The 16421-nt window shown below is 44.7% G+C and overlaps 1 protein-coding gene across 3 annotated transcripts in view; it reads right to left on the bottom strand.

The window, feature by feature from the left end:
• Pcsk5 (proprotein convertase subtilisin/kexin type 5) overlaps positions 1–16421 on the bottom strand; it is a 411377-nt gene that overhangs the window by 41411 nt on the left and 353545 nt on the right. For all 3 annotated transcript variants that reach the window (XR_007594733.1, XR_007594738.1, XM_050158819.1), the window contains exons 25-26: positions 3374–3416; positions 688–824 (exon numbers count right to left, since the gene is read on the bottom strand). Coding sequence is in view for 1 of the 3 variants with exons in the window: in XM_050158819.1 (XP_050014776.1) it covers positions 688–824; positions 3374–3416 (180 nt within the window). In the remaining 2 variants the exon portion in view is untranslated. The remainder of the gene's footprint in view (positions 1–687; positions 825–3373; positions 3417–16421) is intronic.

Here is a 16421-nt window from a genome sequence, read left to right on the forward strand (position 1 = left end):
CCAATGAGAGTACCTGTCTCAAATGAAAGATGGAGGCAAGCCAAGGTTGTCCTCTGACTTCCACAAACATGCCGCACACATGTTCGTGCACAACTGTGTACACACAGAAGGATGGGGCAGAGAGGGAGAGAACGTGAACTGCCTACTCATTGAGTGCTGTCTGTAGTATTCTCCACACTTAGTCCTGAAGCTCACTGGGTTGTCCAGTTCCTGGTTGGAAGACTCCGTAAAAGTCTTCCCCAACTATTTCCAACAACATCAATGAGTTCACCAAAACCCAAGACAATGGAGCTTGTTCAATTATATAGTGTACATGAGTCTGTAACATGACTTTTTTCAAAAACATAAGGGTTTTGCTTCAAGCAAATGGCCATGACTCTGAATAGAATAGCCGAGGTGACTTCAGTTCTAAAACATTGGTTTTCGAGTCTCCTCCCCATATCGTTTCCTGCTTTTCCTACTCAACATCAACTTGGAGATCGTTGCGATTAATTAGTGAAATATGAACTACACTTCAATATGAACTGCAGGCAGAACTGGTTCAGGCTGGTGTTCATTTTCAAACATTACAGTTCCTCCGTGGACCCTAGGGGCCAGCACACAGAGACCCTGAAATCCATCACAGGAGAACTTGTGTTGCAGTGATGGCCTGCTGGGTCCCCAGGGGGCCACCATTGTCCAGCTTACCCGAGAGAAAGAAGCCCTCCTCACACCAATGGCACTCATGCTGGTCACAGTTGCCGCAGTTGGGGCCACAGGCTCTGCACTCCCATTCGGCACTGAAGGTCTTTTCAGGACAGACTTTATAACAACGCCGCTCAAACCTAGAGAAGATGACGCCATGTTTCCATGAGACGGACTGGTGTTGTGCTAATAATCACCACGATCTGATTCCCTCTGTAGTGTGGTGAACAGGCGATTGGTTGTCAAGGGCAGAGACCTGTGCTTGGCCTGTCCTGCCCAATCAAACCAAGCCATTCGCCACCTCCTCTGGAGCTCTGAGGGTCCCTTTATCAGGAGAGCTGGGAGGAGGTTGGGGAGGTTGGGGAGGAGAGGGTCACCGAGACTGATTTATTTAGGGCTAGTTGTTAAGTATCAGTTCATTCAAATCTGTACACAAATCCCACCGGGAAGCCATTACTTATTTTTAATGTCTACATAGAGGAAACAATGTTCTAGCCTCCAGTATCCAACATCTCCTTGATGGTAGGACCACGCAAAGTTTGTTGGAATAGATAGCTTTTGCTGTTCTCTTCGGAAGTCAGAAATGGCCCAGTGTTGATTTCAAGCAGCTCACCAGAATGTCTGTGGCCAGATCGTTTAACAACTGGGAAGTGCCCTGACAGCAGCACATGGAAACACGTGCCTACACATATACACATCTGGACTCTTGCATGGATGATCCACCGTGCTCATTGTACAGCAAGCTATTGTAACTCACTGGGTGATACAGTGCAGTGAGGCTGACTCTTGCCCTTGGGTGAATTTCAAAGTTTCAGTACACCATTGGGGGGATGTTTGCATCCCCTCTTAACAGCTTATATCGTACAGCACTCCATCAGCTACTGAATGGTGCTAAGTAGTCTGAAATGTTGTGAATGTGTGTTTTTTGAAACAGTCATCTCACACTGTGTCTGTGTCTTCTCATGATAGGATACGCTATTCCAGCTCATTTCTTTCTCAGGGGGTTTTATGAAACACGCTCATTGATGATCTGGGGACTGTCACATGTCATGGGACAGGAGAGGAAGCAGATTTTTTTTAATGTGCTCTTTTGTAGTCCTGCGGGTCAAACTTAGGGCCTTGCATAGTGAGGCAAGTGACCTCCCCCTAAGTTGCACCCTTAGCCTCCTTCTCTCGGAAATGAAGAAACTGCATGAATGAATTAGGAATAATCTGATGAGAGAGTGATAATAGAAACTGACCAGCCATTCCAGAGACGCCAGATGACAAGCAGAAGACTAAGTACAGGGACTGGGGAGGCGGCTCAGCCCTAGAGATAATGGATGCCCTTCCAGAGGACCTGCAGCCATGTGGCAGTTCACAGCTGTTTATTCCTCCAGTTCCAAGGGATCCTGTGCCTATTTCTTCATGTGTGCACAAATACACATAGGCACACATATATGTATGAGTACAAGCCGAACACTCATACACATGAAATAAAATAACACCTCTAATCCTCACCCCCACCCAAAACTCAAAATGTTTGCAAATTAAGAACTTTCTGAGAACTGACACGATGGTGCAAATTTTTGTTTCATGCACAAAAATATTTTTTAATTATCCTATAAAATGACGAATGTCAGGTCATACACCTCAGGTAAATATGAATATAGGTTCTAGTTTGAGACATGGCCCCAACCCAAGTCATCTTAGTTATATGTAACCATTCCAATATCTGATAACAGTTGTGAAATCTGAAGGGTTTCTCTCCGAGCGTTTCAGTGGACGGGTCCACAGGGCACTCACGCTGGCCTATCCTTTTGGCACGCTGTGGCTTCCCTCCCGTTTCTCACAGCTTTCACCAACTTTTCGCCTCTTAGCCTGCTCTGAGATCCTAGAATCTGCCAGCTATAGGAGGTGGTGACCCGCCAAAGCAGAGAGATAGGTCTGCCACTAGTTCGTGGTGCAGAGGGAGAGGGGCACCGGAGCCTCCCTTTATCCCTTCTTTCTTTCCTGGACATAGAAGAGATCTCAATTTTCTCACAAGCGTGGTGGAAGATGAAGGAAAGTGGATGCGAGAGTCGTGGGTGGTCGAGCCGAGCCCATGCAGCCTCTGTATTGCTCTGGCCTGACCTTCCCTTTCATTTTCCTGTTTGTCTTGGTTTTCTTCTTGCACAGTGATACAGACGGGATGGGAAAGCAGCTAGGACAGGAGGTGATGTCGAAAGTCACGGACTTGGCTTTTATAGATTTGTAGTGGGGAATATTAGTCTGATGTTTATCTGCATTTCATTTTAGCTAGTGGTCCATGTCTCTCATCACCTAGCGGGCGATTAAAAGGTGAGTGTCTCACCTGACTTCCCTTGGAGCATCTGATTCTAGTTAGGGACAAAGTCCCCATGCGGGCATTGAGAAGCAGCTTTCTTGAAGGCAAATATATTCTTAAAGCCTTAACAAGCAAGGTCTGAATGTTGGTGAACCATGGCAAGATTCCTAGACACCAGTGTCAAGATGGATGACTTCCAGGATCAAGAAAGGGAAGGCTTCCTTTCAAGGCAAGAAAACATCTGGACTCTTACCACTAAATCCAAAACTCAGCCATTAATAGCCCACAGTTGCTTCAGGCTGCAGGGACGCTGTGCTTCAACCACTGGAGGTAGGATTAAGTCAGTAATGCTTAAACTGCAGAAACAAAGAGGGTTGGACTTACATGTAGTATCCTGCAGCGCACGAGGTACAGGCTCCTGGATCATCTGGGGAAAGAAATCACAATAATGAGAAATTATGATCGCAGGGAGTTTGGTATTTGGAAAAATGGACTTTGGAAAAGTTACGGTTGGAGGCAGCTAATCTTCGAGGATATCTTTTTGTGAAATGTACTGCCCAGAAATGATATCTGAACAGATTGCACCATTTTAATTAGTTACATAAAGCACATTGCAATTTATCTTTACCAAAGGTAGTAAAAAATGAGACTTCTCATAAAAGACATAAAACAAACAAAACAAAACAAAACAAAAAACCTTGGCCCCAACTTTCAACAAAGCATAGGCGTAAGCTACCGGGTCCTCAAATTCCTGATCAACCACCATTCTCATTAAGAACCTCTGGGCTTCATGGTTGGGAGCTTAGCTTAGAGTTAGAGTTCTTGCATAGGACAGACTATGGGCTTGGTTCTCAGCACTGAGGACACAAAGTCCAGCATCCTCTCAGCCTCTGTTGAGGGTAGGCACAGGCATGTCACACGCACATTTGAAATTCACTACCAGCTTCTGCCCCCAAGACACCGAGTACTTATCCATTTCAACAGATGATCACCAGCAGGAGGGATTGTCACTGGGGAGACTCCTTTGGAATCTGAACAAACATTATCCCCAATCTGAGCACCCATTTAGTGTGTTTCGCTTCATAGCACTCTGAAGGATGCTATTTGGTTCTCATTAGTTGTAATGACTCAGTGTGTTCCTCTTGGCTCAGAACAGGATTCCGAGGCACAGCTTCCCTTAAGAGTTACCACCTTTGGTCTGTATCCAGAGATGCCCAGAAGATGTCCCTCTCAGATCTGGTTTCCAAGGGGATTTTATTGCCTTTGCTGACCTCAAGTTCCTTCAGCAAGGACCTCGGGCAGTTTGTCCTGCTAGTCAATCCACAACCCAGTCTCGCTCCTTCCATTTGCACAGGAGATGAAGAACAACTTCTCCCTGCATAATTCCTTTTGGTTTGTGAAGATTTTAATGCAACTTTAACTTTGGTTAAACTAAGCAACTATGACCTTTGAACTCGGTGAAAAACTACCCTTTCTAAACTGTTCAAGGCTCCCCTCTGCTTATCTGGAAACCTGACATTCACAGGATAGAGACATCCCCATCCCAAGTCTTTATTACAGGCTTGTCTTGACTCTGCCTAGTCAGGGATGCCACATGAACTATGCATTACATATTGTACTAAGACATGGTAGCAGACATTATTTCTTGAAGAAGTTCTGCTACCTCAGAGATAACCAGGGATTCTCAGAACTTTCTAGAAAGAGACTGATGATGGTTAGAGAAAAGAGCATTGGCTCTGGAGTTGGGATAACCTTTTCTAGTTTGAAGGTTTCAGTTTTATTTATTTTTTCTAGACAGGGTCTCACATGTAGCTCTGGCTGTTCTGAAACTCACTATGTAGACCAGGCTGGCCTCAAACTCACAGAGATCTGCTTGTCTCTGCCTCCTGGGTGCTGGAATTAAAGGCGTGCAACACCACCACCAGACTTAGTGAGAAGGTTTTAATACAGGCTTAAGTGTCTTGTGAACTTGCACAAAAATCATCTTATATTCTGGGTCCTGGTTCTTACAGGTATGAAATGAACAGGTTAAATAAGATAACTAAGAAGACTCTGAGTGCTGAAGATTCCAGAACTGAACCTAGTTGGAAACTCTGGCCCAATCAAGATCCAGACCTACTTTGTCCATGAATGTTGTACTGGAACACTTGTACAGTATCAGCAGTGGGTAGCTGTAGCACAGACCCAAATTTGGGCTCTTTGCTCCTTAGCAGGAAAACTTTGTAAATTCTGTCTATAAAATTTAGAGTACTACTCAGCAGTAAAAAAAAAAACAAAGACTTCTTGAATTTTGCATGCAAATGGACAGAAATAGAAAACACTATCCTGAGTGAGGTAAGCCAGACCCAAAAAGAGGAACATGGGATGTACTCACTCATATTTGGTTTCTAGCCATAAATAAAGGACATTGAGCCTATAATTAGTGATCCTAGAGAAGCTAAATAAGAAGGAGAACCCAACGAAAAACATATAGGCATCCTCTTGAATATTAACCTTCATCAGGCGATGAAAGAAGACAGAGACAGAGACCCACATTGGAGCACCGGACAGAAATCTCAAGATCCAAATCAGGTGCAGAAGGAGAGAGAGCACGAGCAAGGAACTCAGGACTGCAAGGGGTACATCCACACACTGAGACAATGGGGATGTTCTATTGGGAATTCACCAAGGCCAGCTGGCCCGGGTCTGAAAAAGCCTGGGATAAAACCGGTCTCTCTGAACATAGTGGACAATGAGGACTACTGAGAACTCAAGAACAATGGCAATGGGTTTTTGATCCTACTGCATGTACTGGCTTTGTGGGAGCCTAGGCAGTTTGGATGCTCACCTTACTAGACCTGGATGGAGGTGTGGACTTCCCACAGGGCAGGGAACCTTGATTGCTCTTTGGTCTTTCGAGGGAGGGGGACTGGGGAGAGGGAGGGAAATGGGAGGCGGTGGCGGGGAAGAGACAGAAATCTTAAATAAATAAATAAATAAATAAATAAATAAATATTAGCAGCTTGAGACTCCATTTAGTTTTTTCTTTTTTGGGTTAGAACCATACATGTTTAGGAACCATTTATTAAGTTTCTTATAGTAGAAGTTTAGTTGGAAGTGTCGAACAAGAGCCAAAGTAGTCAGACACGGCGGTACCTGCCTTTAATTCCATCACTCAGAAGCAGAGACAGGAAGATCTCTGTGAGTTCTAGGCTAGCTTCTACATAGAGAGTTCCAGGCCAGCCAGAGCTACATAGTGAGACCCTGTCTCAAACAACAACAACAAGAAGTCAAAATAGTCAAGGAGGAAGAGGCAGTTCTTCAGGAGGCTGTGATGATGCGTTCTGCCAATGAATGCTTTTAATGTCTGAATCAATGTAGTTTGTAGTAAGGTAAAGTAAAATAGGGCGATAAAATGAGCCTAAAGCCAGGCTAATGAAGTAGACCCAGGCACCCAACGCTAAATGCTGGTGAGAAAGAAAGACTCCCGGCCCTTCTTGAAAACCCTATGGGGATGCTTTCTACTTCCATCCTGTATAGAATGGGGACTGGGATATATTTTTAGAGGTGCAGCGTCCCTGGTGGGCACGGAGGCTAGTTCAGTTCCCACTAGGAAGTCTATTTCTGCATTCACATTCCTTTCCGTCCATCTTCCCACTACCTTGCTTCTATTCAGCTTGCCTCTGGGCAGCTTGATTTTCCCTGCCTGTCCCAGTGAACATACTTGATTCTGACAGTTTGGCTAATTTAGCAAGGGCTGGGGGGAATTCTAATTCTGTTCACTAATGTTCTGGTCATCTCTTCCATCTAGGAACTTAATGAGCTTGCTCTCTGTTCCTTTAAAGCAGGTCGCTCATGAAAATGTTAAGTAGAACCAAGCCTCAGAAGTGTGCATACCAATGTATTTGAGGGCAGGGACTTTTCCAGCCTGGTTGCACAGAGAATTTGCTACCTTTATGACAGTTTGAGCACATGAATAATGCAAGGCTGGGAACTGAGGCTCCTAATAGCTTACGGATGTATGCCAGTTATTATTATTATTATTATTAATACCAGTTGTTCTAAAAATGAGAATTATTTTAAGTTTTTTCCACCCCCAGAAGATCTACAAGTTGGTCATGGATTTAACTTGACCACTGAGAAGCAGCTGTTGTTGGATTAAGGAAGAGGGTAACAATCTTGAACTTGGAAGGTGACCCTGAAGGTGACTTCAATAGTGGCTTCTGGCGACTGTTGTCTGGGAGTTGGAAGGGGCAAGAGATGTAGAAACAAGCTAGAATTCTAACTGTCTTGGAAGAAGCTACCTAAAGTCAGACATTTAACCAGCTCTGGTTGTTTGATCTTGTCAAATTTTTGGGTTGAGGGCATAATTTGAACACTCAGAATTCAGAGAGAGCTTCAGACATTTGGGGACAAAGCTTTCAGAAATGGTGGCTTGTAGTTGCTCACAGACTATGAAGGAGAAGCTACAAGCCGAGCCTGTTGAGGATAGGACCCGGTTTTACTTTCCAGAGAAGATGCAGGTTGTCTTCTTTTCATGAGGGCAGGTAGGCAGGAACGTAGTGTCCACTCTACCTTGAGAGCTCTCTGCACCATTCTTTGGGCCATGTTCTGACTGTACTTTTAGGGAATTATCGTTACTGGACCTCATCACAAATGCCTGACTCCAAGGAAACATTGGCAAATGTTCTCAATGGCCCAGTGGTCAGTGATGCTCTCTGCAGGGGATGCTTTGTTCTTAGCAATACCCACAGCCTTTCTCATTGAATGTGAGTCAACCAGGGCCATGGGGGACTTAAAAACTTATTACCTGTAGGCTGCATTAGAAAGAGGGATCATTTAAACTGAGGTGTAACTCTAGCCATTTCAAACCGTCCAAGGAATGTCATCTTACTTTTACAACTTGTGTAAACTTTAGGTTCTATAACTAAGGAAGCATATAAGTTAAAATACCATAATTTGCTTTTTCAATTTTTTTTCTTGCATGGCAACTTCTCATCTAAGCGGAACAGGAAACTCAGTATCTTAAGGACCATCTTTTATTATAGAATATATGTGTGTGAATGAGCCATGGATTAGCTATTTGCCTACGTAGAACTGACTCTGCAGGATCATGGGGGAAGCTTATGTCAGGATGCTCTTACCCTTCCTTTGGTTGATTTCCCCCTGATAGCCAGACCTTAGTCTTCCATCCTCACTGCAACCTGGCTTGTGTCTCTCCTTACTGTGAGGCTTACTAGTGCTGCCCAGGAGAGGACTAAGGGGCACACTAAGCCCGTGTCCTTAGGTGAATGGTGGGTCTCCAATTCCTTCAGGTGTTAGTCATTTGGTAAGTGACTTTCACTGTGACTCTCTTAGGCCAGACCTGCAAGTGTTCTATAAAACATCACCTATTCTCTTGTAATTTAGCATTGCCCAGTGCCTGCTTCTCCCAGCTGATCTTAGTGTCTCTGTCATTTTCTCTGGTCCAATCACCGAGGCTTCAGTGGTCTTATGACTCAGCTTCAGGATCCTGTGACCAACTTGGCCAGGAACTCTCCCACTTAGGCAAGTAGTAGACCAAAGTGAATTTCGTTTATCTTTCCTGGACATTTAGCTCTAGTCAGACAAGCTCCATCAACAATGGGAATCTCAACTGGGAACCTTTACGCTTTTGTGATGATGGATTAAAGAAGGTAGTATAAATTGTGTTGCATAAATTATTTATTACTAATTGTCATAATATATTATGTACTATTGCCTGAGTATTTCCAGATATTTTTAAAAGTGTGCTGAGTTGGAAATTTGAAGAAGATAGCATAAGAGTGTGAACCTACACTTTGTTTTTTTTCTGTTGTCTGCTGGATTGCATTGAGCAGTCACCTGTCTGTGGAGACCCATGACTTAGACTCCATCTCACGGAACGTTACACCTGAGCGCCTGAACTCACATTTAACCATGACAAAACCCATGTATTAACGTTTGGCGTTTTAAATTTATCCATGGCTTTCTGATGGGCTCATTCATCTTCATGTGTGTAAAAGGCCTGCCTTTGGCTTCCAGTGCTTCCTCTTTTATGGATAGACTAGTTATTTTTTAATGAACTTGTTCACCTAGCACCTCAGGTCAGAAGAGAAGTGGGAAATACAGTTATAAAAGATAGGGTTTGGATGATAAGATTAGATTGTGCTATTCCCACCTCACCACACCCCCTGCAGTCTTACTTGATACACTGCTTCATCAGAACAGATTTCCTAGCTGAAAATGGCGCTCACATCGCTATGAAAACCAACCAGACTGCTCATCTGTCAAAAGAGAGGTGAACGTGCAGGTAACTGGAGTCAGCAGACAGCACTGGCACCCTCTTCCTCAAGAGCATTTAACATGGGGGTGTTTTCCTGACAGCCCAGTGAAAGACAGCATTCAGTCATGTTCATGGATATAGTACACACACACACACACACACACACACACATGCATGCACACACACACACACACACACGCACACACACACACAGAGCTTTGTCAAAACACCATCTGATTTTTAGGTGTGTAATATATGTGTAAAAGGTCTATGTTTCCTTAACAAATCTCACAACGGAATTTATTAAAACAGAAGAGATTAGTGGGAAAAGAAAGATACTAGGTTGCCAAGGTATGTGTGTATTGTTGTAGGTGCTTAAGAAGCTGAGATAAAAGTCCTTGAGCCCAGCCTGACAAAATAGGGAGTCTTTGTCTAAAAACCCAAACCCAAACTCAATCCCCAAATACAATCAAAACACCAGGGAAGAAAGAAAATGCCGAGGCCTGGGCACACATATGTGTGCACACGCACCAAATAAATAAATGTAATGGTTCTCAAAAGTTTAATCACAAACATGGAGAAATGATTAAGGAAGACACACTGATGTTGGTCTCTGGGCCCCATGTTCACCCACAGGAGTAGACACTCATGCACTCGAACCCAAACAAACCCACTTCTGCTACGTGTTGGAAACTGTCCGCACAGATCTGCCCTGAGCTAGTTGTCATTTGGTTTGTTCTTTATTTCCTGCTTCTTCCCTGCCCATGTCTGCTTTCTCATTTTCCCATTTTGACCCCCAGCACTTTCGAATTTCTGTACCACTAAGACCTGGTGCTCTTCCAGGGACGGGTTCCTAATTGACCCAAACATTTGTGCAAACTCTTTGGATAAAATTCACTTTAAGACAGACTGTCTTTCTGATAGGACTTTGCGAAGGAAGCAGAGGACTGGGAAACGGGGGTTACTAGTGGCTCTGCCTCAGACTCACAGACAGGGTTGGACTGTCGCTAGGGCCGAGCATGTTTCCATCCCTCCTTCCTGAGCACCTACATATGCCCCACTGTGATGTTCCTGGGCTCTCTCCGAGGGCAGAAGCAGCACTAGAAGCAGTCAACACTTCAGTTGCTTAGAGATCTCTCTATGCATATCTCTGAAGCAAATTGCCCATCATATCTGGTCTCCCTGAGCAGATACGTTTTCAGTTACTGTGCACCACTGTCACATTTACAGGAGAGTCCCTGACATTCTTCTGCCCGCCCAGGATAGCCGATTGGCTAAGAGATTTATATGCCTAAAGAGTGTAACTAATTATAAGACCCAGATAACACTAAGAAACATATAAATTTAAATAGGCCTTGTACTTAGAATTGCTTCAAACAATTGTCATTCAAATATAAAAGAGATCTTCTGACAGTGTTGCCAGTGCTGGCTTTTCTGGAAGGTGCAATGGAGCTGGAATACAAACTATTTGGTTAGAGGGACTGTTGAGGGCTTTCCGTCACTTGGTCCTCACTGGTGTCCAAGGACCATGAATAAATATTTGAATTGGCAAGAACGCAAACCATGCAGCTGACAGTGGGGCGCAGCCCCCCGGAGAGGTGCAGCAGGAGAAGGGACCTGAATAAATAATCAAAAGTATTGTCTACAAATGTTGGCTAAGAGAGGGCTCGGTGTTCCTCGGGCTCCAGACTTGACCGAGTCCTCCAGTTTCAGTCATGGAAGCCACAACAGGCAAGCTCCTTGTAGATCTCTGTGCTTCCTGAGCCCTAACAGGCAGAAGGGATGAATGCTGACTCCTACAAGGCTGCTTGCTGCACTGTTTTCATGAAGGGATTCGTTTATTGTGGAGCTCACATTTTAGGGGAAGGCATAGCTTTTAAAAGCAGATAATGTCTTAAGTAGTTTACTTATTAATCTGCTTCTGAATTATACAATAAAACACACTGCTTGACAAATTGTTTCCAAAGTAGGTAATTATCAGAAGGCAAGTGAAATATCATCCTTTTTTTTTTTTTAACAAATAAGCGACATCAACACTCTAATGCAAGCTTCGTGAAGACAGGTTTTGTTGTCCTGTACGTTCAGTAGTAAGGATATTACCTTAGCTCTAATAAAAAAGGAAGACTCACAAGGAAATTTAGCCATTCAGATACGGACTGCAGAGGGCAAGGGAAGCGAAGGGAGACCTCACTGCAATGAGCTAGTGAGAGAGAATGCCACCCAAGAACAAACATTTGATGAGAGACTGGGATCTTATCAAGGACATACCCACAGGAAATTCAGCAGACAGAGGCCAGGGAAGCCTGACCTGTTGAAGGAACATCAATTAGACATAAAAGACCATCAGTGGGAACCAGCTATAGCATGTGATTGTAATCCCAACGTTTGAGAAGCTGAGGCAGGAGGATAAAAAGGGCTGGAAGTTCAGGGCCAGCCTGGACTTAGCCAAAAAGGATAAGGATAAAGATGAGAAGAGGAAGGAGGAGGAGGAGGAGGAGGAGGAGGAGGAGGAGGAGGAGGAGGAGGAGGAGGAGGAGGAGGAAGAGGAGGAGGAGGAGGAGGAGGAGGAGGAGGAGGAGGAGGAAACAGAAGCAGGACAGGAGGGGGTGAGAAAAGGGAAAGAAGATGGCGGCATCAGCCAGTAGCCCTAGAGTGGAGAGAAGAGAGGCAGACAATGAGGCCATGCTCACAGCAGGATCAGGCAGATAGAGTCATTCTCATCCCCTCCCACCTTGCTGGTCATTATACCCATGATCTCATACATGGCAGGGAAAAAAAACTACTTCTGAGATACACCACTAGCTCAAATAGAGTCATACCAACCAGCGTAAGAGTTTCATCACCTACTAACGGGGAGCTTTATACAGATAGAAAACTAAAGGGATCTGTGGGTGCTGTGTAGGCAATGACCCATGCATCTGAAGGAACACTCACAGCTGTTACATTCAGCTAAACCCAACTAGCGTTCCATGTTCTGCACGTGAGAAACATGTTTTAGAGAATGACGGGCCAGAAGAAATGATTAGGAGTAAATTAAGACTGTAGTAAGAAAATCCAGATTTGGGAGACATCAAAGAACTAACATTTGAGGACATGATGTTGAGGGCAGGATGAAGCAGTGGAGTGTCTGTCTTGGCTTGAGCCTTAAATGGATGAGAAAAGAGGAGGCATAGGCTGTGGTTTGGACAGGAACAAATATCTAATAAGTCATGTATTCCAGCCACACCAGTTGTGATAAGCTAAGGAGCATCCCTTTGGTCAGTAGTCTGTACTCTCAAGGGATTTGCAAGCTGCTCGGGAGAGAACAGTAACAGCCAAGGCTGGAAAGCTAGAAACTGCCATGTGGCAAATGATAGGACAGAAAATGTATCACTGATCTTGTGTGACAAGATGTTTTGTTCAGGGCCTGAAAGAAATCATTGTGGTGCTTCCTCTTCTTTCCTCACACTTAGTTGGCCTGCAATCTCTCTTCTCTCTCTCTCTCTCTCTCTCTCTCTCTCTCTCTCTCTCTCTCTCGTGTGTGTGCGTGTGTACATGTGTGTTGTATGTCTGCGATGTGGGGGCTATGCTCGTGTGTAGTCACTGCAGTGGAGCCCAGAAGACACTGGAGGTGTCCTGCTCTTTCTTTCTGCTCTCTATTCCCTGAGTCACAGGCTCTCACTAAAACTGGAGCTATGCTGGTCACCGACAAGTCCCAGGTCCTCCTGTCCCTTCCCACCATCCTCAAGTTCTAGAGTTCCTGGTATGCTCATGACCATTTTCTGTGGGTTCTGGGATTTGAACTCAGGTCTCCATGCCTGTACTGCAAGCGCTTGCATCCACCGAACCATCTTCTTGACCCTTTATCTCTCTTCATGGAAAAATTTAGGGCATTCTTATTATACTTAGGGTTTCCAGATAAAACACGGAGCTCAGGAACCTGAGAACCACGAAATTAGCTTAAAGATGAATGAAAACTAGGAGGAGTCAGCAAAATTCGTCTGGGCCTTGGCTTTGGCATTGGGTAAGTTAAACAAAAACAAGGAAAAAAAGTTTCCTCTGAAACTCTGGAAGCTTAAATTGGATTTCATGAAGATTTACACTCAAATTCATGCTCAAGAAAACCAGTTTACAGTGGTTCCAGGTAGATCATGCGTCAAGGCAACTGATAGAGGCAACTGTGAATTCCTCTAGAAAAACACAATCTCAAATCTCACATTAACACATTCTTTCTCACTTGTACAGTTACAAGGAAAATGGCCACAGTTTTCGTTTTCAGGTTTTCCCTGATGCCTGGTCTTCATGCACGTGAGACAAGTGCACTGTTGTTGACAGATGTCCCCAGCCCCATAGTTTAAAAACATCAGCCACAGAGGGAAGACAGTTACTATGAGAAAGTGGTGGAGGAAGCAACCAACAGCAGAGTCGGACCCGTAGAGACTTCATCTCCTGAATATAAACTTCAGTTCCTGAATATAAACATACCAACCTATCTAATAGTTTGACAGAAACAAAAAGTCTCACAATCTAAAGCTTCCTATCAGTTTGGAAAAGAGCCAACCACATCTTCTACCAGAGAGACTCATAATTATCTGACTCTCAAACTCGGTAGGAAAATCAATATAGTAAACCAGGAAGAGAACAAAGAGAATTATCTTTCCAGACAATGCAAGATAGAAGTTTCAGCCCACAGAGACAAAAGAGCCCCGGAAGAAGGGCCAAGAAACAAGGAAAGTGAGGAGACCCAAGAGATGGCTTATTCCGGAAAGAAATAATTGAGAGAATGGGGAGGGGCGATGTTGAAGGCGAACAGACAGCTGAGGGTTTTAGAGACTTGTTAAAAGGCGTCAATCAGTTACAGGAAGTAACAAAAACATGTGTTATTGTTATTTCTTTAAATCTGCATGACAATCATAGAGAAATTACAAAATAAACCAAAAGCAGCTATTGACCTGTGGGGCAGGATAAAGGGACACACAGTTGGTAATAAGAAAGGCAAGAGTCGGAGAAAAGACCCGCAAGTTAGGAGGAGAAGAGCATTAGCCTTTTCAGAAAGCCCCCAAAGCAGTGACAGCAAAATCTTAGAAACTGTGATGAAATTCTGGAACTAAGAGGAATTCCTCCAGGAGGAATGGAGGGTCAAGGGCCAGTTCCCTCATCATGTGACTGTATGAGCATTGTTGCTTCTCTCAAGCCTCTGGTTCATCGGCCAGAGAGGGGCTTTTTTTTTTCTTGTGTTACCAATAATAGCTGCAGTAGTTTTCTGAAGGTTACCAAGTAGGAAGTGAACACTAATGATCTGTCCCAGCTGGGAAATATATCTTATTTACCTCACTAGCCACAGTGCCAAGTCCTGTGCCCAGACTCCTTCATTCCATACGTATATTTTGGAGCCAGGTTCTCAACAATTATATATTTTAAAACTACACTTATTTTGTATGTATATGCATACATATATGACCATTCCTTCAACATCATGTGGGTCCCAAGGATTGAACTCAAGGCTGTCTGGCTTCTGCAATAGCTGCTGTGACCCTCTGCGCCATCTTACTGGCTCACAAATATGCTTTGGGTCCTAACACATGCTAGGATGGCTGCAGTCACTCATCCCTAGTATAATGTGGAGCTCAGAGTCGGGGGGCATGTAGCAGGTAAAGGGATCTTACAACAGCTCTTAGAACCAACAGAACGATGGGTAGGCGAAGAGGGGCTAAGAAGGGACTAGAATACATGTGCCCTTGAGTAGGGGGTGTAGTAACAGAAACCCATGGGCTGAAGCCCTTGTGAATGTCAAGATTGAGAACTAAAAGATGAACTGGAGGAAGACAGACAGAGGGAAGAAAGGCTGTCCCATGGGCAAAGGGCTGAATGAAGGTGGAGGGACGGGCAGCTGAGGGAGACTCTGCTAGAAGAAATAGGCCCTAGTTCCCCACATCCCCCACTCTGCAGATCTGCAGGGTTATAATAAAAGGATGTCAAGGGTGTGAGAGTAGATGACAAAGGGTTTGGGAGAACTGGAGGGCAGAGCCCATGTCAGGGTTGAGGAAGCCGAGACAGACGTGAGCGTGCTGAAGAGATCAGTGGCGGGTCTGAGAAGCCTCTGTGTAACGCTGACAGGGAGTATGGACTCTTCCTCAGGTCACAGGAAAGTGTCTAAGATGTGGAAACAGCTGCCACTAAGTTCTCATTTAGAGAGAAGCCCATCTTATAGTACAGGGGAGGCATCTAGAGAGTGGAAACGGGCCTTAGTTACATGTAAGGAGATGTCTGAGGGTGCGGTCCATCATGATTGGGCAGACGGGAGTAGGAGGGAGCCAGCCACTGTTTGCAGTCAGGCAAGCAAAGGCGATGAATGCTGGTACTCAGCTCACTTTTTCCTTCTTATTTGGTCGAAGGCCCTAACCTGTGGGATGGTGGGGCCCACGTTAGGACAGGTCTTCTTTGCTCGGTGAGACCTTCCTGGAAACACCCTTAAAGAGGAACCCAGAGGTGAGTTCCAGTGATGATTCCAAATCCCTCTAGTTGGCACTGAAGATTAGCCACCAGAGAATAGAGAAGGGCTCTTAGGTCACCGTAGCACCCAGGTAACCACCCACTTCGGTGGCCAGAAGTCACATGTTTCATAATGATGTTTTGGGCAATGATGGCTCACATCCATGGTGGGCAGGGCGTATGAAGTCATAGACAGTTCAGTCTTTCTAAGTATACTCTATGGGTACACAACTATGAAACTGCCTAAGGACACCTTTCTTAGATCATGTCCCTTTGTTAAATGTCTCACGATAACTGTTGAGATGGGCAGTAGACAGAAAGAAAGAAAGCAGAAATCAGAAGGGTGTGACAGCAGACATCTTTAATCCTAGCACTCAAGAGAGTTTGAGGCCACCTGGTCTATGCAGAGAGGTCTGTCTCAAACCAGGAAAAACAATTAGGAATGGCTTGAGACTGTTGGGAATGGAATTATGACCCTCAATGCCATGCGCAAGTGCTAACCTCTAAATGGGACCTTACTGGTCAAGTTAAGATTAGGGTGGGCGCTGGGCGGTGGTGGCGCATGCCTTTAATCCCAGCACTCAGGAGGCAGAGGCAGGCGGATCTCTGTGAGTTTGAGGCCAGCCTGGTCTACAAGAGCTAGTTCCAGGACAGGAACCAAAAAGCTACGGAGAAACCTTGTCTCGAAAAATCAAAATA

The sequence above is a fragment of the Alexandromys fortis genome, unplaced genomic scaffold, assembly GCF_014885135.2.
Source record: "Alexandromys fortis isolate MF-2015 unplaced genomic scaffold, M_Fortis_MF-2015_v1.1 scaffold_10, whole genome shotgun sequence".
Taxonomy (NCBI): Eukaryota; Metazoa; Chordata; class Mammalia; order Rodentia; family Cricetidae; genus Alexandromys; species Alexandromys fortis.